Source organism: Lepus europaeus, chromosome 3 (assembly GCF_033115175.1).
Source record: "Lepus europaeus isolate LE1 chromosome 3, mLepTim1.pri, whole genome shotgun sequence".
In the NCBI taxonomy this organism is placed as follows: Eukaryota; Metazoa; Chordata; class Mammalia; order Lagomorpha; family Leporidae; genus Lepus; species Lepus europaeus.
Window position 1 is genome coordinate 116,239,742 of NC_084829.1, and position 24,770 is coordinate 116,264,511.

At 45.0% G+C, this 24,770-nt stretch overlaps 2 protein-coding genes across 2 annotated transcripts in view; one reads left to right on the forward strand and one right to left on the reverse strand.

Annotated features, from left to right (window-relative positions):
- Positions 1-3,364, reverse strand: part of ROS1 (ROS proto-oncogene 1, receptor tyrosine kinase) — a 222,077-nt gene extending 218,713 nt beyond the window's left edge. The window contains exons 1-2 of the mRNA XM_062187254.1: positions 3,241-3,364; positions 2,920-3,083 (exon numbers count right to left, since the gene is read on the reverse strand). Of these exons, the coding sequence (XP_062043238.1) occupies positions 2,920-3,083; positions 3,241-3,364 (288 nt within the window). The remainder of the gene's footprint in view (positions 1-2,919; positions 3,084-3,240) is intronic.
- Positions 3,365-3,716: 352 nt separating this feature from the next.
- The window catches only part of DCBLD1 (discoidin, CUB and LCCL domain containing 1), an 81,473-nt gene continuing 60,419 nt past the window's right edge, over positions 3,717-24,770 (forward strand). Inside the window, exon 1 of the mRNA XM_062186664.1 lies at positions 3,717-3,886. Within this exon, the coding sequence (XP_062042648.1) occupies positions 3,778-3,886 (109 nt within the window). The 5' untranslated portion in view covers positions 3,717-3,777. The remainder of the gene's footprint in view (positions 3,887-24,770) is intronic.

Here is a 24,770-nt window from a genome sequence, read left to right on the forward strand (position 1 = left end):
TAGCAGTTAAGTTGCTGCTTGGGATGCCTGCTTCTCATATTGGAATACCAATTCAAGAGTCCTGGTCACTCTACTTCTGATCCAACTACCTGTTAATGGTCACCCTGGGAGGAAGGAGATGATGGTCCAGGTACTTGGGTTTCTCATCCACGTGGAAAATCCAGATTGAAATCTGGGTTCCTGACTTTGGCCTGGCCCAACCCTGGCTCTTGTGAGCATTTGTGGAGTGAAGCAGTAGATGGAAGTTCTCTCTCCAACTGTCTGCCCTTATGAATTTCTGAGAGAGAGAGAACAAAATAACAAAATTCAGATTATATAATACTATTCTTCTGTAGTTCTTTTTATTTATTTTCATTCTATTTCAAAAACAGAGCAAATAAGAGAGAGAGTGTGTGTGATCTTTTATCCACTGATTCACTCCCCAAATGCCTGCAACAGTCAAGGCTGGGCCAAGCCAAAGGCAGGAGGCCAGGATTCTATTAGTGCCTCCACATAGGTGGTGAGATCCAAGTAGACTCATCATCAGTTGCCTTCTACAATGTGCATTAGCAGGAAGCTGGGTCTGAAACAGATTTGTTGGGATCCAAACTAGGCACTGTAATAAGGGCCGACCCAGACTGCTGTATGCTGTCCCCCACCCTTGCAGTTTTATAGCACCCTGAGCCTCTTCATCACTGTGCTTATCAACCTATATAACTTTTTTGTGTAAATAGATCTATTAAAGATCTACTAATAGTAAGTGAAGGAGAAAGATAAGGATTTTCATTGTATCTCTATTCACATTGCTCTGTGATATATGTATTATATATAATAAATGTTTAAAACATGTATTGAATTACATAGGAAAATGGAGCCCATTCAGGAAGCAGGTGCTTATAAGGGTATATCTTAGCTATCTTCTTCATAGAGTCACAGTTTACAAAATGATAAGGATAAAATTGACTAGGTCATTAAATTGAACTGCAATATATTTTGAAGCTTTCTAAACACTTTAGAATCAGATTTATGGTTCTGTTTAAATTCTAACTTAGGCTGGCGCCGTGGCTCACTTGGCTAATCCTCCACCTGTGGCGCTGGCATCCCATATGGGCACCGGTGTCTAGTCCCGGTTGTTCCTCTTCCAGTCCTGCTCTCTGCTGTGGCCCGGGAGGGCAGTGGAGAACAGCCCAAGTGCTTGGGCACCTGCACCTGCATGGGAGACCAGGAGAAAGCACTTGGATCCTGGCTCCTGCCTTCGGATCGGCACAGAGCGCCAGTCGTAGCGGCCATTTGGGGGGGTGGGGTGGACCTGGAAGAAGCTCCTGGCTTGGGCCTGGCCCAGCCCTGGCCATTAAAGACATTTGGAGAGTGAACTAGCAGATGGAAGATTTCTCTCTCTCTCTGTCTCCTTCTCTGTCTGTAACTATGGCTTTCAAATATATATATATATATATATTTTTAATTTTAGTTGACAGAGTTAGACAGTGAGCGAGACAGAGAGAAAGGTCTTCCTTTTCCATTGGTTCACCCCCCAAATGGCCGCTATGGCAGGTGCGCTGCGCAGATCCAAAGCCAGGAGCCAGGTGCTTCTTCCTGGTCTCCCATGCGGTGCAGGAGCCCAAACACTTGGGCCACCCTCCACTGCCCTCCCGGGTTACAGCAGAGAGCTGGACTGGAAGAGGAGCAGCCGGGAGTAGAACCCGGTGCCCATATGGGATGCCGGCGCTGCAGGTGGAGGATTAACCAGGTGAGCCATGGTGCCGGCCTGTAGTATGATTATCTTACCTGAAGATTTTTTCTTTATTTTCCAAGGAAGGAATGGCATGATGAAAGCAGTAGGATCCAGCTGGCCTTTTTGTTTCCTCAGTTTCTCACCTTACCTGGCTCAGGACTCTGGAGTAGAAGAGTAACTCCACTCCTATCAAAGCACTGAGATGGAAAAGGCCGGGGCATCCACCTGCCTCCAGGCTCAACAATGCTCCCATTGTCTTCAGTTCATTCACACAACCACACCTGTCAGAAGCTGCCCAATCTCACTTTCTTAGAAAGAATGAAATTTTAAAAAAGGGGAAAGCTGGCCTTAGGAAGTGATTCAATGTATCAAAGTGTCTTTTTTTGTTTAAGTGCAAGAATGTTCAATATTGTGAGAAAAATGCTTTCAATTAAGAGAATAAAACCTATTGATTAAGCACCTCTTCTACATGTGTGAACTGCATATACCTACTTATTTAGTCTCTAGGAAAATTAGGGATTATATTTCCTGAGGAAACCAAAGCCAGGAAAACGAAACCAGTGGGTGACTGACCCGGGATTCAAACTCGGATCCCTTCGCTTATAAAGCTCCAGTTCTTTCCTGAGTCTGCTGCCTCGGAGACAATGCAAAGCCCCCAATCTCATTTGAAATTTCAACGGCTTTTTTGATTCTAAAAAAAAAAAGAAAAGAAAAAAAGGGAACGCACATATGAAAGGAGTCTGTCTGGGAAGTCCAAAGATCACAGGAGAGGACAAAGTGTGGCTTTGGGTGGGGGTGGGGATTGCGACTTCCCCTCCCTCCAGTATTCTTTTAGTCTCCAGGAGTAATCAACCTCAGGGCGCCGCGGTGGTGCGAAGGTCATGGCCAAGCGCAGCGGAAGTGCAGAGGGGAGCAGACGCGTCGGAGAGCCTTTAGAATACGTGTCTGATCTGTTCTCATCCATTCCCACTGCCTCTGCCCTCAACTTCTCGGGAACGGCCGCGTCATTCCGCTCTCTTCCAACCTGCTCTCCCCCAAGCCTTCCCCAGCACCCATCCAGAGATCGAGTCACTGTTCCGTCTGAACCCTCCATGGCTGCTCAGTGCTCTGAGGGCCAAGGGAAACTTAACTTTCCGTGGCCTCCCAGGCCCTTCCCTTTGCCCCCCTTACTCAGCACCGGGGCTCCCACCTCTTTGCCGCCCACCTACCTGTTCACCACGCTCCGACCACCGGGGTCCCCGGCACCCCTCGTTCTTCTGCCCTTGCCTTCCACTAGCCCGAGTCCCGTTCACTCTCCGAGTCTCCGCTGCGATGCCGCACCGTGAGGCATTTCTGGGCCGATGCCACCCGCTCAGGCCTCTCACCCGCGGTCAAATCGGGTCTCCCTAAACTTGCTCCACTAGCCCACTTCGTGTCATGGAGTGCAATTCGCGTTACAAACTTGCCGATCCTTATTAACTTCTGCAAACGCACGGGTTAGCACTCTCCCTGAGTGAATGAATGGAGGGAGGGACTTGAGTTGGCCTTACTTGCCACCGTCATCATCCTATCATGAAAACAACTTCGGGTTTCCAACGTAGGTCGTCCCGGCATGCCCACCCCTGAGCGGCTGGCACCGCCTGGAGGGGGCAGTTTCACCGCGCACTCGGGCATTCTGGGGAACACAGCTTCCCCGCCAGGTGTCCTTCCGGCTCCCGGGTTCACCGAGCTGGAGCAGGTGGGGCGGAGAGGAAGGGCAGAACGAAGCAGGGAGCGCCAGACACCCAGAGGGGAGCGCGGGCGGCGCCCGGCGCGCCTCGGGCCCCGCCGCTGGTCACCGCCCCGGAGCCCGGAGCACGACTTCCTCCTCGGGGGCCGGCGCGCGGGGCGGGACGGGGCGGGGCAGGCGGGGACGCCCCCGCCCGGCTGGGCGCAGAGCCGCCCCAATGGGATTCGGTGCGGGGCAGCGGCTGCGCCCCATCCCCGCGCAGCGCTCGGCCGCGGCGCAGGCGGCCAGGTCTGGGCAGCAGCGGCGCAGGACCCGTCGAGGGGAGACCGAGCCTGCGAAGCTGGCGTCTGGGGGGGCCATGGTGCCCGGCGCCCGCGGTGCACTGCTGCCGAGGACTGCCGGGCCCAGCCTCCTGGCCCTGTTGCTCGCGGTCTCCGCCCCGCTCCGGCTGCAGGCGGAGGAGCTGGGTGAGTGGAGCGCGTCCGGCGGGCTGCAGGATCCGGGGCGCCGCGGGCGGGCTGCGAGGCGGGCCAGGCCTGGAGGCACGGAGCGCGGGAGGAAGTCGGGCGCGCTGCCTGCAGCGCCGAGTTTGACTCTGCCAGGCGCGGGGGTCACACAAGTCAACTGCGTTCTGGATCACGCCCCCACCAAACTCCTTCACCCCCGCCTCCCTCCCCACACACACCCAAACCAGAAGGTCAGCTTGGCGCCTCTCCACTTTGTTCGCTGCCCCTCAAGCCCCGCTCGCTTAGTTTCCAGACTTCCTGACTCTGCCCGCGCGGCGAGAAAGGACACGGCCCCAAGGGTCGCCGGAGGGAGGACTGTGCGCCGGGACGGGCTCCCCCGCGTGCTGTTGGCTGGGCTGCGGCGCGCGGCGCTGGAATCCCGGCGCGTGCGTTTGGTGGCTCGCACCAAATGGCTGGGCAGTGCCTTGCCGGGGCTGGCCTCGAAAGCGGTGCCACCGCCCCCTCGCGAGTGCCCGGCTTGCGCCCCGGGTTGCAGTCTGTGGCTTGGATCCTACGTGGGCGTTTGAGCGACTGACTGCCCAGCATACTGCTTTTTCTCTGCACCTGGTGCTGCTTGGCTTCGAGTGGAACCTGATTAACTTGCAACCAAGTTTACTCTCTGCCTATCCCCCAGATTAGAGTAGGAAACCGGTTTGCCAGCCCTAAATGTCTCTACTCATTAATCCTCGTTAATTAGTTCTTTTTAGATAGCAGGAGCCAGCTTTCTGCCTTTTTTTTTTTTTTTTTTTTTTTTTTAGGTCTGTCTCTCTCGTCTGCTTCTGCCCCTGTGTAACAGAGGTATTTAATGGCGGTAGATCTATCCAGAATACACTGACAGCAGTCCCACCTCTATGCTTTCTGGTGAAATAAAAATCAAAACTAAACCAACGCTGGCATTTTTTTCACTGAACCCTGCCTCCATTCTAGTCTGAAACACAGTCACTCAAGATGTTGTAATGGCCCCTAAATTTACTTATACACCAGTTTGTTACCAAGCAAGCAAACCCTAAAGTTATTTTGTCTAAGGGCACTGCATCATAGTACTAGGCATATCATAAAATAGTAATGAGGATGGATGCCTTTGCTAAATATGTAAGATTTTTATAATGGAGGTTTTAAATATTTAAATGTTCTTGTCAAGTCACCATCTGAAGATGCACTTTTAGTACTGTACATCCGTGAGTCAATCCAGTAACATGTCCTAGACCAAGCTGGTCAAACTGTCAGCTAGCCTGCCAAATGAACTGTCAGATTTTATGTGGCCCTCCAGGCTATTAATAGGGCACTTTGTAGAAAGATCCTCTGGGGGGGGAATGTGATTGTTTAGATTCTTTTTTTTTTTTTAAACTTTTATTTAATGAATATAAATTTCCAGTGTACAGCTTATGGATTACAATGGCTTCCCCCTCCCATAACTTCCCTCCCACCCGCAACCCTCCCCTCTCCCCTTCCATTTGCATCAAGATTCATTTTCAATTCTCTTTATATACAGAAGATCAATTTAGTATAAAGATTTCAACAGTTTGCACCCACATAGCAACACAAAGTGAAACATACTGTTTGAGTACTAGTTATAGCATTAAATCAAAATGTACAGCACATTAAGGACAGAGATCCCACATGAGGAGCAAGTGCACAGTGGCTCCTGTTGTTGACCCAACAAATTGACACTCTAGTTTATGGCGCCAGTAACCATCCTAGGCTGTCGTCATGAGTTGCCAAGGCTATGGAAGCCTTCCAAGTTTGCCGACTCTGATCATATTTAGACAAGGTCATAAAAGACAGAGTGAGGATAGTAACCAATGATCCTAAGAGTGGCATTTACCAGGTTTGAACAATTATACAGCATTAAGTGGGGAAGAGGACCATCAGTACACACATGTTGGGAGTAGAGCCATTGGTGGTAGAGTAGAGGTTATGATTACAAAGGAATGAGGCCCAAGTGCACTAGACAGGGCCTAGAACAAAGGACAGAGTCATTATTAGAGGAGCTAAGAAAGGTGCTGTCTAAGCTACAAGTAATTTTTCTGATTGAGAGGCAAATAGAACCTGATAGAAGGGGCTTGATAATAATCTGGTGGGCTTTAGGCCTTGTAAATTCGGAGGCCCAGACCTATCTGTCTCTTCACATGGGGTATATCCTAAGGGAGGTGTGAACCTCCTAGGGGAAGGCACTCTGTTGACTTTCATTACCTGGCTGGCCTGGGAGGAGAGCTGGCCAGGTAAAGGCAGGGGGCATCTCTAACAAGAAATTTACAGTTCTGCCTGCAATGTTGCTGACCCTACTTGACCATCCCCTCAGCTGCAGTGGTCACTTTGGAAGTTGGGCTGAGTGAAGGGCTTTTCAGCTTAGAGCCAATAAGATCTGTGGCTCTGACCTGGGCATCCTTCGACTCCAGGGCAGGTCCATTTCCAGTGATCCAACTCTTGGCAGAGCTGCCAGGGCTCTTCACAAGCTGACTTCTGCTGAAGCCCAGGCTTACCACATTGAAAGCCACTGCAGTGGGCTGGCCTGTTGGGTCTCCTTGAGGGTAGATCACTGTACAGATCAGCCATTAATAGGCCTGCCACCCATTGCTTCTGATGCCTAGCTTTCTTTTCCTCCTGGTTTGTGTTAAAGCAGACCAGAGGATGCAAGTCAAGGGAGTGCCCGTGTCCCATCTCTAATCTTCAGTGGCCTGAACTACAAGTCTATAGTCACAGGCATGTTCTGTAGTAGTTTTTCTAAGGTAGACAATGCCCATGAGGAAAATTGTATTCTCACTTTAAAACTTTCTTTCCCTTTGGTCTGAGAGGGAGGTTTTTTCTACTTACTGTATACTTCGCTGATGGCGAAGTGAATCTAGCTATGAGATTATTATTTAAGTTCTTATTTTGGCTATGCTATTACAGAAAAATGTTAGCCATCTCTTTTATAAGGTCTAAAGATTAAATTGTGCATCCTACAGATTCCTTCATAATAGAATTAGTTTCCTACCTTGAAGAGAATAGAGAAATGAAAGAACAAGTTGGGCTTAGAATAGAGAAATGAGGGAGCAAGTCCTAGATCGCTTGCTGACAATAGCAATATCACATGAATACTTAGCAAACCGTTTCAACCATTAGATAACAACTTAAGAAAACATTTACCAGAAGGTCCAATGCCTTCTATAAATTTTAAGAATCATGTATTTGGAAACACCTCTTAAATATCTAACATGGTGTAGTTTGTTTAGCCAGTAAACTTAAGCACAACCATCTAAAATGTTTTTAGTTTCTTTCTACCAACACGTTTAAAACAAATGATACACAGATTCAGGTCACACAAATTAAAATGTATCTTTGATTGATTTTAGCAGCTTAAATTTATGGACAATCTTATCTATAAGCCATTTAAAATAAAACTCTTAATAAAATTTTCCCATGTGGACATAAAATATGTACACACATATAACATAGCATAATAGACCAATATAGCAATTTTAATAATAGCTTTTAAAATCTTTAACTCTTTTTGTAGATTGCCAATTGATCTGAATTGCTTTTTGTTTTTAGTAACCTCAGTTAACCATACTTTCTCTCAGTTGGTACTGTTAATACATTATTGGCTTCATCTGTTTACAGAGCCATCCCAAAGTACTGAATACAATAGAGGTGGCTGGAAAAAGTCCATAGGAGCCTATAGGAGGAAAGCTAAACACAGAACCAGCAACGCTTTAGTTTTATGAGCAGCACATCATATATAACTATGGATGACAAAAGACTTTAAGTCGCCATGTTTAAAATTATAAACTCATCAACCAACAAGAGGCACTTGCTTACTTCACAGTATTTTCGAAAGCACCTGTAGGATTTTACAAGTATTTAACCCTTTAGGCCTCTGGGGCTTTCTCATTAAGATAACTATCATGTCTAGTAACACAAGATCATTAGACTTTTCAATTCTCAAACATTTGTATTAATAGCATTTTCCATTATAGAAACTTAAAGTTTGGTACCACATCACATCTTGACAGTACTTCTAATATACTCCAAATAGACTGATTAGTCGGTGTCTCTATAAGATGAGAGACATAGGTCCTTCGATTTTTTCAGTTGGGCCCAAACTGGAAAAACAAAAGTCCAGGATTTACTGGAAATTTTAGAGACCAGATTGTTTGAAACTTTGATTTTTTGAATGCCTGTCAAGAATGCCAAGAAGGCTCAAAATCCAAAATATCTGGTTGAAATAAGATTCCTTAAAATCATGACATAACATAGACCAAATTTGATCATTGTTACAAGGTGATTATTCAAATTTTTGAAAATAAGCACATATTTAAATAACCCATAGCTCTTAATAAAAATTCAGCTGTTTTTGAACAATTAGAATTTAACAGACATCAAGAGAACATAATAGATTACTTTAACACATTGCTTTAATAGAGCATCAGAGTTTAATTCTATGTCAAAGAGAAATTGAGCTTCCTGTGATCTTTTGCTGTGAGGTTTCCTTCCTTTAGCTTCTTTCATATTGGTGACCATGTTTCTGTGTTTCTGTGTGTAACACATCTTTAAGCATCTTTTGCAGGGCTGGACGAGTGGCAACAAATTCTTTCAGTTTCTGTTTGCTACGAAAAGTCTTAATTTCACCTTCATTCACAAATGAGAGCTTTGCAGGATATAATATTCTGGGCTGGCAATTTTTCTCTCTTAGTACCTGGGCTATATCTCGCCATTCCCTTCTAGCTTGTAGGGTTTCTGATGAGAAGTCTGCTGTGAGTCTAATTGGAGATCCTCTAAGAGTAATCTGACGTTTCTCTCTTGCACCTTTTAGGATCTTTTCTTTATGTTTCACTGTGGTGAGTTTGATTACAACATGTCGTGGTGAGGATCTCTTTTGGTCATGTTTATTAGGGGTTCTATAAGCTTCCTGTACTAAGATGCCTCTGTCCTTCTCCAAACCTGGGAAATTTTCTGCTAGTATCTCACTGAAAAGGCCTTCTAATCCTTTCTCCCTCTCCATGCCTTCAGGAACTCCTAGAACCCGAATGTTGTGTTTTTTAATAGTATCCTGTAGATTCCCGACAATATTTTTTAGATTTCTAATTTTTTCTTCTTTTCTTTGGTTTGCCTGTTTCCTTTCCTGTTCTCTGTCTTCTAAGTCCGATATTCTCTCTTCTGCTTCGCCCATTCTGTTTTTAAGACTCTCTAATGTGTTTGTCATTTGATCTATTGAATTCTTCATTTCATTATGATTTCTCGTCACTATCACAGTTTCTTGTTCCACTAGTTGTTTCATTTCATTTTGATTCCTCCTTAATATTTCATTTTCACGAGAGAGATTTTCTATCTTGTCCATTAAGGATTTCTGTAGTTCAAGAATTTGTTGTTGAGAACTTCTTAATGTTCTTATCAATTTTTTGAGATCCGCTTCTTGCATTTCTTCTATCTCATCATCTTCATAATCTTGAATTGGGGTGTCTTTTTCATTTGGGGGCGTCATAGTGTCTTCCTTGTTCTTGTTAGCTTGGTTTTTGCGTTTGTTGTTTGGCATGTTGGAGATATTTGGTTTCTTCACTGTGGTGTTTTTTCTTGTTACACTATGGCTCTATATTAAGTGGACTGTCTGCTTTCAGTGGAGCCTTAGAGGCTTGAGATGAGTGTGGACTGAGAGTTGTGTTTGGTTCCTCAGGGTTGAGGGTGTGTCAAAGATGACAATCCCAAGTTAGGTGTGGTAAATCTCTCTTTCTTTTTTTGATTCAAAAGGGAAGTAATTCCGCACAGCTGAACGTAATTGGAGGTAGTTAGCAGGCCAATGATATACCCACAGGAGCCAGAGATCGGAAGCTCTTTCCCAAGGACCACACAGGGAATCTCTGCTGCCCTCAGTGTGGGCTCCAATTCTCCTGCAGTCTCCCACTGGGTTGCCAAGTTAGATCCTAATCTCCTGTTATTTCACCCCTCCTCCCAGAGTCAGGTGTTTCTGCTAGGCTCAGGGCTGGTGCAGACCTGAGGTCGCCCTGCTTATGACGTATGTCCAAAATGGCGACTGCTCTGTCTTGCTCGCCTTTGAGAGGTGAGCGGAGAGAGAGAAACTTGTGTCCGTATCAGTCACTTTTTAAATTTTTTTCCTCTCTCTCTTCTAGTTAGCCTGGTGAACTTTTCCCCACGGAGTTTCAAGCCTCGTTCCCTCTAGCCTCCTCTTTCCACTTGCCTGCTGGTGTCTCGGGCTATTGAGGTTCGGCTCACCTCGCGTTCCAGCGCTGGTGTGTTGAGTCTGCCGCTGGTGTCCCGAACTTGGGCTCCCACGCTCTCCACGCAGGTCCACTGTGAATCACTAGTTCCGGAAGAGTTTCCTCTGCTGTTTCTTCCCCTACTCTTCCTTGACCCTGCAGTATCTCTACTTATATTAAACTGTCTCTCCCCCGGACTAATAGTGTGCTCCCTGCCTATTCCGCCATCTTGCCACTCTCCTGTTTAGATTCTTTTACAGCTTCAGATTTGAGTTTCTGTTGTTGACTAGAAGACACTGTTGTCTAACTCACACACGTACTTAGGATGGAGAAACAATCAAAGAGTAGGTACACAAAATAGTTTAGATTTGGGACAGGTACTGAAGAAACAAGAAATCTACTAAGATCTCCAGTGCTGACACACAGAGGCATAATTTGATTTTTAGAAATATTTCTCTCATGTCTGATTTCCTGAGCTAGCACTTGATCACGTACTTTTCAAGTGTTCATGAATGTAAGCATACACACCCATGTTAAGTCTTGACATTTGCTTCTGGCTGTGTGCTTTCATGGTGGCTATAAATTATATTAGTGTTCTTGGGGTTCTAGATGATAAGAGGAATTCCTGAGCTTTGTTTTTTGGTGAAAAGTACCCGATTATGAGCAGGAGTACCACTCTCTCACAGACTTTCCACCTTCTTTGGAGCCTCCAATGAACACAACCCTGCCCAAAGTTTGAAAGAGCCCCACCCCACCTCTGGAACCGTAGAGCCAGCACCCAGCAAATTTGAACAGCCACCACAAAGCAGCCCAGCCCCACCTAATGCCCACCCGCCCAGACTCGAAAGCAGCCCTGACTATATATAAACCCCTAGTCTATACAAGAATGGCATCTCTACCCTCACTGGTAGTGGGTCCCTCTCAGGTTCGGCTCTGAATAAACCTGTTCTGGCTGTTGAGTTCATGGTCTCTCTCTCCCCTTTGTCTTATTCTTCTACTACAAGAGGTGGTGTTGAAACCCAGAGGCTTAAGAGACCAGTCCTCACGCCCACTTTGGTCCATCAAAGCCTCATACAGCCAGTAGGAAGTGGGGGCAGAGTTCCTCCACCTGGCCTGGGGCTTATACTTGGCCTGCCCTGTGCCAGGAGCTCCAGCCAAGAGCTCCAGTACCTTCTGGGTAACGACCGTGACTCTCTCTCCCTCCACTTGATGGTTCCTTCTTCTCTGTGACAAACTGGTGGTGAGGACCACAAGGTGACCGTGATTGCCCGGCTCTTGTGGTACCCTTTGTCCCTGGGCGAGAGTGCTAGCCGCACTGTCCCCAGCACAGCTGAACTCCTGCCTGAGAGCTTTTTTCTTTTTTTTTTAAGGAGCTGGGACATTAGTTCATGAGGGTAAAGGCTTCATGTAATTAGTGTGTGTGTGTGTGGTGTTTTTTTTTTTTTTTTTTGACAGGCAGAGTGGATAGTGAGAGAGACAGAGAGAAAGGTCTTCCTTTTTTGCCATTGGTTCACCCTCCAATGGCCACTGCGGCTGGTGCATCTCGCTGATCCGAAGCCAGGAGCCAGGTGCTTATCCTGGTCTCCCATGCGGGTGCAGGGCCCAAGCACTTGGGCCATCCTCCACTGTCTTCCCGGGCCATAGCAGAGAGCTGGCCTGGAAGAGGGGCAACCGGGATAGAATCCAGTGCCCCAACCGGGACTAGAACCCAGTGTGCCGGCGCCACAAGGCGGAGGATTAGCCTGTTAAGCCACAGCGCCGGCCTACCTCCTTTTTTCTAATTCTGCCTCTTCCTCCCTGCTGACCTGACTAAATCCACTCTTACCTTCTCTCTTCTCCTTTTACCTGCTCTGGAGGCCTATAACCCCAGCCAATTCTCCTACTTAGGGTAGTGGCCAGAGGGGGAGGTCCAGTTAGGGTCCAAGTCCCTTTCTCCTTAATAGACCTTAGTCAAATTGAGGAGTGCCTAGGCTCATTCTCAGAGAACTCCAAATATCATGAAGAATTTCGTCACCTGATACAGCCCCATAGTTTAACTTGGCAGGACCTCTCTTACTCTATCCTCCACTTTTTTTTTTTTTTTTTTAACAGGCAGAGTTAGACAGTGAGAGAGAGAAAGAGAGAGAGAGAGAGAAAGGTCTTCCTTTTCCATTGGTTCAATCCCCCCCAAGTGGCCGCTATGGCCGGCACGTTGTGGCCCGCGCACTGCGCCGATCCGAAGCCTGGAGCCAGGTGCTTCCTCCTGATCTCCCATGTGGGTACAGGGCCCAAGGACCTGGGCCATCCTCCACTGCACTCCGGGCCACAGCGAAAGCTGGACTGGAAGAGGAGCAACCGGGACAGAATCCGGTGCCCCAACCAGGACTAGAACCCAGGGTGCCGGCGCCGCAGGCCGAGGATTAGCCTAGTGAGCCGCAGTGCCGGTCCTATCCTCCACTTTAACTCTGGATATATATGTGCACATTCAGTGCATGCACTGTCAAACAGCATGCAGGTGAGTTACACTGTCAAGTCCCAGACAGACACCCAGAGGCCGCTTAGGCCATCCCTAGGGCTGCCCCTTCCCTGGATTGTACCTACCAACCTGAAGATCCAGGGGTATGGGCCTGAGACCACATTATTTTCTGCCTGTTGGAGGCTTTGGATAAAAATAGGTATAAGCAGGTCAACTCTGACAGACTTCATAGAATCACACAGGGACCTAAAGAAAATCCCGCTTGCTTTATGGCTTGCCTTTCAGAGGCAATGGTAAAATATACCAACATGGCTCCCAATTCCAGAGAAGGACAGCTAATTTTACATCTCCAATTTATATCCCAAAAGGACCTGGATATCTGACACAAACTCCAGAAGCTGGGGGACAGTCCACAAACCTCTCAAAAGGACTTCATCAGTGCAGCTTTTCACATCTTTAATAGGGACAACGAACTAAAGATTCATAAGGAGAAAAATACAAATTTAAAGTATCATATGCTTGCCTCTCTGATCCATCAAACTGCTAATGAGCTTAACCACAAGCCAAATCCCAGTTCTCCGGGAGTCTGTTTTCAAAACAGCAACACAGGGCACTGGACCAAGGCCTGCCCCAACCCAAGATCTCCCACTAAACCATGTCCCAACTGCAAACAGTGGGGATGCTGAAAGATGGACCTGTCCCCAGGATGTCGCCCTCCCCAACTGGGACAGCCCTCTGCTCCACCAACTCTAGCACAAGACATCTTATTTCTGTTAACAGAATGAGGAGGCCTGAATTCTGTAGCCCCCATCACAAACTAGTCTGTGGACCCAAGAGTGATAGGGATGGTGTCTGGCAAGTGGATCCCTTTCTTGGTAGATACTGGGACTAGTTTATCTGTTTTAAATGAATATTGGGACCCACTCCTTCCTTCTTCTGTCTTTGTTGTTGGCATGGAGGACCTCAATGAGACACTGTAACTCCTCCTTTATATTGCTGCTTTGGAGATATTACCCTCCCGTACACTTTTCTTGTCCTCCCCAATTGCCCCATCCCCATTTTGGGCAGCTCCACCAGTTGGGACCATCTTTCTTTATTCAAACCAGAGATAAAACCCATATGTTCTTCCTCCATATCAAGGACCTCACTCTTTATACCTCCCCATCCCAGGTTCCTCCTCTCCAGTCCATTCTTCCTCTGGTTAACTCTGTGGTATGGGATATATCCCACCCTATAATTGCCATCCACCATACTCCAGTTTGCATCTCCCTAAAGGATCTCACAAGAGCTATTGTTCCCCAATATCCTTTAAGTCTTGAAGCCATAGAGACCTAAAGCTGATTATAAACCACTCCTTCAGGCTCACATTCTTGTCTCTACCCACTCACCTCTCAATATACCTATATTACCCATCAGAAAATATAACGGTTCCTTCCGCCTAGTTCAAGACCTTAGATACATTAACTCTTCTGTTCACCCCACCTATCGAGTCGTCCTAACCCTATACTCTCCTCTCCCAAATACCCCCCACAATTTCTTTTTTCTCCATCTTGGACCTAAAGGATGCCTTCTTCATGATTTCTCAATCCATCCTCCCAACTACTCTTTGCCTTTGGTCCAAGTCCAATCCCTGCCATACTTGACAAGTTACCTGGACTGTTTTACCCCAAGATTTCCAAGGTAGCCCCCAATATTTTGAACAAGCCCTCCATGCTGACTTACCTTCTGTCAACTTTTCATCCAGCATACTTCTTCAATACTTTGATAATCTTCTACTCTGTAGCCCCACCTAAGAAACCTGTCTTCAACATACTGCTAGTCTTAAAATGTTCTACCTGATAAAGGCTATTGGGTATCTCAGGAAAAGGCCTAGCTAATCTCTACTTCTGTTACTTTCCTGGGGCTTCTAATGACACTAGATACTTGTGCAATTCCTCCTGCCTGAAAACAGGCAATACACTCCCTTATTTTCCCACATACAAAGCGGGACCTCCTCTTTCTTGAGACTTGTGGGATATTTTCACCTCTGGATTCTAAATTTCTCCCTTATTGCTAAACCTTTCTATGAAGCTGCCAAAGGTGATCTAGACAAATCCTTAAAAGAGACCTTACCCCCCCTGGAAACCTCATTCCAAACTCAAAAAAAAGGCTCTTCTACAAGCCACCACTCTGAGCCTTCCCAACCCATATAAACCATTCTCTATATTCATAGCTCTAAGCAATGGGCACTTGGTCTCCTGGCTCAGTTGGTGGGAGACTCTGCTGCCCCTGTGGCCTGCTTCTCCAGGCAAATGGACAGGGTTTATCAGAGCTGGCCCCTATGCCTGAAAGTCCTGGCCACTGCTGCCCTCATACCAAGGCTCAAAAACTCACTTTCTATCAACTGTTACTATTTTGGTCCTCACATGAACTACAAGACCTTCTTAGCCACTTATCTCTTTGGTCTATATCACCAACTGGCAGCCAACTTCTCCATTCCACTCTTCTGCAGCCAACTGTTACCTTCCATTGCTGCTCTTCGCTTAACCCAGCTACTCTTCTTCCTGCCCTGATTATCTCAGCTTCTCCGTAACCACATTTCACAAACTCATGGACACTCACATTCCCCTAGCCTCTGATCAGTTTATTGACCATAGCACCTCCAGAACTACCCCCTTTTCTACTGGATATGTGACAATCAAGGATATCATAATGATACCTGCTCTTCCCCTTCCCCCAAGGGTCATCAAGACTCAACCCCTACCTCAGAGCACAACCTCCCCACAGTCTAAACCATAGGCCTTGACTTGAGCTGCAAAGGGAAAGAATATTAACATCGACACTGATTCCTGATATTCCTGTAACATCATCCACTCCAATGCCCAGATGTGGCAAGAAAGAGGGTTTCTGACCACCTATGGGATTCCTATAATAAATAATAAATGACAAACTGATAAAGGCCCTTCTAGATGCTGCCCAGCTCCTCACAGAAGCTGTCGTCATCCATCATAAAGGACATCAGAAAGACAAAAGAAAGGTGTTGGAGGCTAACAACCAAGCTGACCCAACTGCCAAAGCAGCTGCCTGCAGCAAAGCAGCCCTGTCATTTCTCTTCAACCTGGCTCCTGTCTATTCACATTTAGAGATCTCTCAATTTCAACAAGAGGCCTTCAAAGAGGACTTATGGTGGTTTCTAGATAGTAAACTACTACTCCCCTCTTCTCTCTAAGCTAAGAAACCTCCATTCTCTATATCATTCAAACCCAAACTCTCTTCTTCATTTTATTTTATTTTTTTTAAGATTTATTTATTTATTTAAAAGAGTTACACAAAGAGAGAAGGAGAAGCAGAAAGAGAGGTCTTCCATCCTCTGGTTCATTCCCCAGATGGCCACAACAGCTGGAGCTTCACCGGTAAGAAGCCAGGAGCCAGGAGCTTCTTCCAGGTCTCCCACACAGGTGCAGGGGCCCAAGCACTTGGGCCGTCTTCTACTGCTTTCCCAGGCCACAGCAGAGAGCTGCATCGGAAGTGGAGCAGCCGGAACTCAAACCGGCGCCCTTATGGGATGCCAGCACTGGAGGCAGAGGCTTTACCCACTACACCACAGCACCAGCCCCTCTTCTTCATTTTCTAAAATCACACATGCACCTGATAGGCATACCATATCCCAGACATGTAATATCTGTCAGAATTTTAACTCCATTTCCAACATCAGACCACACCCATTCCCATGGATCACTCCTGGGAGAGGACTGGCAGACTGACTTCACCCATATGCCACCAGTTAAATGGATATATTACCTTCTGGTTATGGTGGACACCTTCTTGGGTTTGGTGGAGGCTTTCCCACCAGCAACAAAAAAGCCTCCACCATTTCTACTATGTTATTAAGAGACAGTATTCCCAGATTTGAGTTCCTTGCATCCATTAAATCAGATAATGGACCGGAGTTTACCTCCCAAATTACCCAACTAGTATCAACCTCTCTCAATAGCTCATGGCATTTTCACATTCCCTATCATCACCCCTCTTCAGGAAAAATAGAATAGATGAATGGGATTTTAAAATAAGCTCTAATAAAACTTTCCATCCAGGTCCACCTAGACTGGATAAAAACTTTCTTTGGCTCTATTAAGAATTAGGTCCCTTCCCTGGAAACCATTAACACTCAGACCATTTGAGTCTCTATGGGAGGCCTTCTCGCACCAAATTTCCTTCCCCTCCATAACTCTGGAGCCATTTCTTCTCTTACCTTCCCACTTCTCAACAAAATGTACTATTATTTACAAACTATGCCGATACTCATATACCCAAACCATACCCTTGACCTTCCAACTATACTCCTACCTTTCAATCCAGTGATTGGGTCTATCTTAAAAAAAATGAGACTGTCTTAAAGCCATAATTGAATGGACCCTATCAAGTGGCATTGACCACCCTTACCACTGAAAAAATCGAGGGACAGCCTCCCTGGGTACATCTCATTTCATTAAAATTAGAAACACTTCCCCTATGCAACTCCACTCCTACAGGTCCCAAAACTCTAGGTTGACACAACTCCCTGAAATACTGGAAGAACCACCTCCTCATGCCCCCCAACAATTCCTGAATTCTACAAATTCTACACGAACCTATAATTCTACAAGAAAGACAGCAGTACTCAAACCCATCAGCCCACCTTTTCGAATTTGTCTCAAACCTTTGGCTCCAGGGTGATTTCTGTGACTTCACTCATACTCAGATATCATTTTTTTAAACTTTCTGTTTACATCTTTTACTGTAATGCATTATCACCCTCTTTTACTGTCTTTAGCAGTAATATTGGCCTTAATCCTCATCAAAGGATTGGCAGCAGTCACCCCAACTGGCTGGACCCATAGTGAAAAATTTCTTTCAGTACTCTTTTTCCTTCTTTGAGTAGGATGCTTTTTTGCTATCTGCTGCTTCTAACCTGGCCCCCTTGTGTGGTCCCCAAACCTCTACATACTCCCATCAATGCTTCCTCCCAAAACCTCTACATACTTCTCATCAATTCATCCTTTTGTCTATTCTTTGCATTTAGCTCCAATGTCTCTTCATGTTAGAGCTGTACACATTCTTCCCAGACAGGCTGGCAAGCTTTCCCTTCCTCCTATCTCCTCTGGAAAACTGCCAAGGCTGGGGTGTCTGTAGGGTCCAAGTCCTGCCTACCCAAGAGAAATCCAATCTTTTTTATTAATTACACCAAAACCTTCCTGAAAAAACTCTTAGAATTATATCTCCCTGGAGTTACCAGAACATTTACCAGGATACAGGCAGCTCCATATTTTACACTTATCCAACAACACTTTTCCCATGGCCCCATTGATTGGTTAAGCCTCTTTATGTATCACACGTCTTCCCACTCCCTTTTCCCATGAAGTGGGTTTATTGTCCCAGCATGGGTTGTAACCAGACTATCACTGGCTCACCCCCACCTCCCACTTAACAGTAAACTTACTGCCAGTAATTGTGGCCACTCTGGCATCTACTCACCGTGTAGTCAAGTCATCACAAAATTCATAACCTATTGCTCTCTATCTTATATAATGTATAAGACCGAAAACAGGAGTGTGCTGTCTCTGAGGTAATCAGGCTTACACTAACCGGACAGGGACTTTTCATTTGTGTTTCTATTTCTTTGTCCTGAACTCTAACTTTGCTTCCCATCCCTCTAACCAGACAAGTCAGGAGGGATTTAGGACTTACTCCCTTGCTAATCTTGCTGGATGTACTGGCAGGAATTGGGACAGGAGTGGCTGGACTGGCAATTTTGGTGGACAAGGCAAATTCAAGGACTTCTCCCTCTCTCTCTCTCAAAGAAAACGTAGATGACCTAGCACAGCTGTCTCACCTCCAAGACCAGATAGACGGCTTGGCGGCACTGGTTCTTCAAAACCACCACGGATTAGACCTCCTCACTGCCGAAAAAGGAGGACTTCGTGTCTAGGTGAAAAGTGTTATTTTTGCAGCAATACGTCAGGTGTGGTCAAGGAAGGAACCGAATGCGTAAAAATGTCCACTAACGAAATCTGCACTGCCCCTCACCAGCAGGAACTAGCCAGAAGGAGACCGGAGCCCCATTTCTTTATCCTTGGAGTCAGGAAGGCGGATCGTGAGCAGACCGCCATCTTACAGCCACACCACCATCTTAGGAGCCAGCAATAAACACAGCCCCTCCAACAGTTTGAAGGAGACTGCACCCTCCAGAGCCCCAAGTTTGAAAAGCCTGCACAAACCTGCTCATCCTTGCCTAACACCCTCCCTCCTACCCAGAACCGAAAGTATCTCTGACTATATAAACCCCTAGTCTGTATGAGAATAGCGCTGTCTCTCCTCACCAGAGGTGAGTCCCTTTTCGGTTTGTCTCTGACTAGACATGTTCTGGCTGTCGAGTTTGTGGTCTGTCTACTGTGTCTTGTTCTTCTACTCCAGTTAAAAGGAAATATCACTTAATAGCATTTAATCTTCCCTGGTGGTAGGGGAGAGTCAGCTCAGTTTGGTGCGTCTTGGCTCCCCAGGTGCTGCTCCAACCTGCCTGATTATCAATCTCTCTAGAAGCTTTTACTGTCCTTTTTGTTGTTGTTGTTAAAATTGATTTATTTATGCGAAAGGCCAAGTGACAGAGAGAAGGAGAGACAGAGCAATCTCTGGAAGCTTCATAAAGCTCCAGCCCCTTATCTTGGAGGGGGAGGGGAGAATGCTGAGAATATGCATGTTTACCGGTATATTGTGATTTGAATCAGTTTTGGAATGGTGGAAACATTTTTCAGTGTGAGGGCTTTAGTAAAGTGCTACCTACTTCTGTGTTATACACACTGTTAGATTTTCACCCATTGTATTACATATCAAGAAACATGTCATTATTTAACCTAAATATTTATAAGCTCACCATATTTTTAAATTTTTTATGTTATTGTCTGGTGATCCCATGAAGCTGTACTGGTTCCATTGTGCAGTTTCCACTTGCCTAAATCATGGTTTTTGCTCAATTTCTTTTCTTTTAAAAATTTATTTATTTATTTTATAGATTTTTTTATTTGTTGATTCGAAAGTCAGAGTTACAGAGAGAGTGGGAGAAAGAGAGAGAGGTGTTCCATCTGCTGATTCACTCCCTAGATAGCTGCAACAGCCAGCTCTGGGCCAGGCTGAAGCCAGGAGCTTCCTCTGGATCTCCCTTGCGGGTGGCAGGGGCCCAAACACTTGCTCATCTTCTGCTGCTTTCCCAGGCCATTAGCAGGGAGCTGGGCAGGAAGAGGAGCTGACAGGACATGAACAGGCCCCCATGAGTGATGTCAGCATTACAGGCAGTGACTTAACCAGCTACACCACAAGGGTGGCCCCAAGATGTATTTCTTTATTTATTTGAAAGTTGGAGTTGCAGAGAGAGTGATTGACAGGAAGATAAGAGATAGAAGGAGAAATCTTCCATCTGCTGGTTCACTCCCCAGATGGCTGCAACAGCCAGGGCCATTCCAGGCTGAAGCCAGGAACCAGGAGCTACAAATGGGTCTCCCAAGTGGGTGCAGGGGCCTAAGAACTTGGGCCATCTTCCACTGCTTTCTCAGGCCATTACTAGGGAGTTGGATTGGAAGTGAAGCATCTGGAACATGAACGAGAGCCCATACGAGTTTTCAACAATTTTGGTGATGGCTTTACCCATTATGCCACAGTGCTGGCCCCCTCAGTTTCTTTTAAAGATATTCATCCTTCCCCAGTGTTCTTAGTCTACCAGGAACTAGGGATTGGTGAACCAAAATTGGTCTGATTTCAGCTCATTCTCACGCCCACTGGACCAAATTAATTAAAGTTAGATGTTGGCATGTTGTTTCACATGATTTTTGGTCTTCCACAATATGACATGTAAATTTATTAGCTTTCATTCAATTTGTATAAATCCATAGTTTGGATTTAGCCCAGTCATATTAACTTGGTGTAAGTATTGTAGAATAAAATGCCCATGATTTATGTGCTGAATTGTGCCAACCAAAAATCCTGATTCTCTCTTCACTGAAATATTTGCAAATGGGTGTTCATTAAAGATTTCTTTTGTGATTTAAGTATTATGAAAGAATAAAAATAACACTTGCTCTCTGAGGAAGCTTGTAAGTGTAGTTTCAGTTCTTGAATAACTTGAAAATTGCTATAAGAAATCCCTGCGCAACTCTTCATTGTTAACTATTTAAAAATCTGCCTCTTAAGTTCTCAGTCATATTTATTTGGTTCCACATGGGACAGCTGGTACCTGCTATTTTAGGTGAGAGGTTTTTTTCCAAAAGTTAGCACAAGGGGTGGAGCTGTGGTGCAATAGGTTAATCCTATGGGTACTGGTTCTAGTCCTGGCTGTTCCTCTTCCAATCCAGCTCTGCTATGGCATAGGAAATCAGTAGAAGATGGCCCAAGTCCTTGGACCCTTGCACCCATGTGGAAGACCCAGAAGAAGCTCCTGGCTCCTGGCTCCTGGCTTTGGATTGGCCCAGCTTCAGCCATTGAGTCCACTTGGGGAGTGAACTAGTGGATGGAAGGCCTTTCTCCCTCTCTCCCTCTCACTGTCTGTAACTTTACCGCTCACATAAATAAATAAAACCTTTTTTTAAAAAGTTAGCACAAGTTTATTCTAGCACTTTTTGAACCTGTTTATTTGCATTCACCCCCAACTTCTCTGCATCTTATCTGGAAAAGAGAAAGTCTGGGAGTCACCCAGCCTTGTAGATTATCAGTGCCTGAGGACAGCAACTGGCAATGTGCTCTTTGTCTTCCTAGCATCTGCCAAAGGTGCTCAATAAATGTTTCTTGAATTGAACTGAACCATCTCTTTGTGTTTAGAAAATATTTTCAAACCATTTCCTAATTAGTGGAAAGTAAGTAATAAAGAGCTCCTGAAGTTCTTTATGAAGATACTTCTGCTGCCTCAACTAGGTAATGTTGTTTATCAAGTCCAGCTCGCTTGCCATGTTTATTTCTGTATCTAAGGATGCCTTTTAGATGAAGGTGCAGCAGAAAGAAGGAAACATGTCAGCAGAATGATGTTTACCATTTCTCTTGGCTCTTAGTATATGTAATTTGCAACACTCAAACATCAAGTTATACTATATATTTCATAAAAGAAAGAAGTTATATTAATTTATTAGGGGCAGGCATTACAGTGCACTGGTTTAAGTCACTACTTGGGAACCTACATCCCATATCTAAGTTCCTGGGTTTGAGTCCTGCCTCGGCTTCCAATCCAGTTTCCTGCTAATGCACCTGTAAGGCAGCAGACGATGGCTCAAGTATTCAGGTTCCTGCCACTCATGTGGGAGACTTGAATAGAGCCCCTGGCTTCAGCCTGGACCAACCCCAGCTATTGTAGGTATATGGAGAATGAACCACCAGGTGGAAGACATCTGTATGTGTATGTTGCTCTACCTTTCAAATAATGTTTATTAATGTTTATTAATGTTTCATGTAATAATTTGAAACTTTTAACCTTGTGGGACTAAAACAGACATGAAAATCATATTTAAAAAACATAACTTGGAAATAAGTGAGACGTTCATGAGGAGTTATGTTCTTATTTTTAAAATGTATGGGGACCGGCGCCATGGCACAGTGGGTTAATCCTCCACCTGCGGAACCGGAATCCCATATGGGCGCCGGTTCTAGTCCCAGCTGCTCCACTTCCAGTCCAGCTCTCTGCAATAGCCTGAGAAAGCAGTGGAAGATGGCCCAAATCCTTGGGCCCCTGGGGAGACCAGGAAAAGTACCTGGCTCCTGGCTTCGGATCAGCTTAGCTCTGGCCATTGTGGCCATCTGGAGAGTGAACCAATGGAAGAAAGACCTTTCTCTCTGTCTCTCCTTCTCACTGTCTGTAACTCTAACTCTCAAATAAAATAAATAAAATCTTTTAAAAAAATTAAAAAGATTAAAAACTAAAATCTATGGAGAAGTTAAATGAATTTCAGCATCATTTTGCAAAGATTTTAGTCCTATTAAGGCAGAAGAAATAAAGTTTGTTCAAGGAAATACATCCTGTAGAGTTTTAGACTTCTATGTGTGCCCTAAAGCATAAAGACCATGCTATACATACTTGAGCAATTGGTTGCTTTTCTATATCAAGGAGAGAATGCACATAACTAGTTTGTCATTATACTCAGCACATAGTAAATTCAATAAATGTCAGCCACCATTAGTGTTTATTTCTAGTAATTTGACAAGAATTGGGGCTTCTTTGTTCTGTGTCCCCCTGTTTTTCTTGCCTAATTCCCTTCCATGTTCTCTCATACTCAATTCTCCAGCCAACCATAGTGGTTTCCTTGCAATTACTCCAAGATGTCAAATACCATTATTCTTAAGCACCTTTGGATGTTCCTTCTGCCAGTAACAGTTTGGCCCAAATAGAAACATGCCTTCCCCTTGCTCAGTCTGTGTTCAGTTGTTGTCTGCCAAGAGAGAACTTTCAAAACCACCTGGAACCCTCTCTGTTCCATTCCCACAATTACATATGCCCCTTCCCTGCCTTCTCTTTTCTCTACAGCACCTACCTCCTTCCAATACAGTACATAATTTACACTTTGAATTCATTGCTCTGTCTTCCCCCTCCTTGAGTATAAGGTCTGTGAAGAGGTTTGTGCCCTAAACAGTGGCCTGCAATGAATACTCAGTAGAGGGTGAGCATGGATCAGAAGGCAGTGAAAAAGGAGTTCTTGCCCTGTGGTTAGAGACTCACAGCTGACTCTTGTTGTCAAAACACAGACACAGCAAAGTAAAGGAAATTGTATGTTTAATCCAACTGTTGTTTGTTAGTCAAAAGTTTGAAAGTATAGATTTAAAGAATAGAACCTCACTGTGGTGTATTAGAAATCAGTATTTAGGATGAAAGGAAAAATATCACCAGAATTTAAGATGTTTTTCCATTACACTATGGAGTAATTTTGTCTTTTTTGCAAAATCTTTGAGTCATGTTGACATCATCTTCCAGATGTTCATTCTCAGCTCTGCATATAAAAACTTAGTTGTTTGCCTTGCGGGTGCGGGAGACTTAATTGATGGGAAAATCCCACATGGAGATATCTACCCTGAAGTGGAAATGAATTTGTAACTGTGAGCCCTGGTGTGCTAACTCCAGAAAGGACTGCCACACTTGCCTTTTACTGGGAGTTGAAGAGGAGGGGTTGTTTCGAGGGTACCAGTGGGACTGAGAGAATTTCTAAGATCCGTGAGAGTAGAGATGACACTGATCCTCTTTTTCTCCAATAGCACCTGGCATTTAATGGGTACCTGCTAACCATAAGAAGTCTTCCAAGAGTTCATGGAAAATGTGTATTATGAAAAACTATGCAGGCGTTTCAATTGTTTTTAATTTTTACAGGTTTGTTTTTTTTTTTTTAAGAAAAAATTATTTGAAAGACAAAGAGACAGAGACTGATAGACACAAAGAGGTGTCCCATCTGGTGGTTCATTTCCCAAATGCCTGCAATAGCTGGGACTGAGTTGGCCAATGTCAGGAACCTGGAACTCAAGCTGGGTCTCCTGTATGGGTGGTTCCAACTATTTGAGCCATTACTTCTTCCTTTGCAGGAATTAGCAGAATCGTTAGCAAGAATCTGGAGTAGGGAGCAGAGCTGGGGCTCAAACTCAGGTACTCCAATGTGGGATGAGGGTGTCCCAAGTGGCAACTTAACTGCTGTACCGAATACCTGCCCTGTTTTTGGGCATTTGTGATATTAACACTGTGTTAAGCCATATTATCATGGTGTATCTTTACCGTGTACTGTTTCCTGCCATTTCTACTTGATTTCTTTATCTAGTTTTTCTGAACTATCTCCTTAGGAGATATGCTGTGTGGAAGTATTTGTTCATATTTGCAGAAATGTCTTATATTTTATATATGTTTACATAGTAGTTGTAGTTGAAGATTTTTTTTTGTTAGAAAAGCTGCAAAGACTAGCATTGAAACAAGATACTCCATGTTGCTCCCTTCCCTCTCCTCTTTAATTAAATTTTTAAGTTAACTTCTTATAATTTATATTTGATGCAAATTTTGATTCCTAATCCTTTTTTTCTTTAAGATTTATTCATTTAGTTTTTTGTTTTTTAAGATTTATTTACTTATTTGAAAGTCAGAGTTAAAGAGAGAGACAAAGAGAAATCTTCCATCCACAGGTTCTCTCCCCAGATGGCCACAATGGCTAGGGCTGGGCCAGGCCAAACCCAGGAG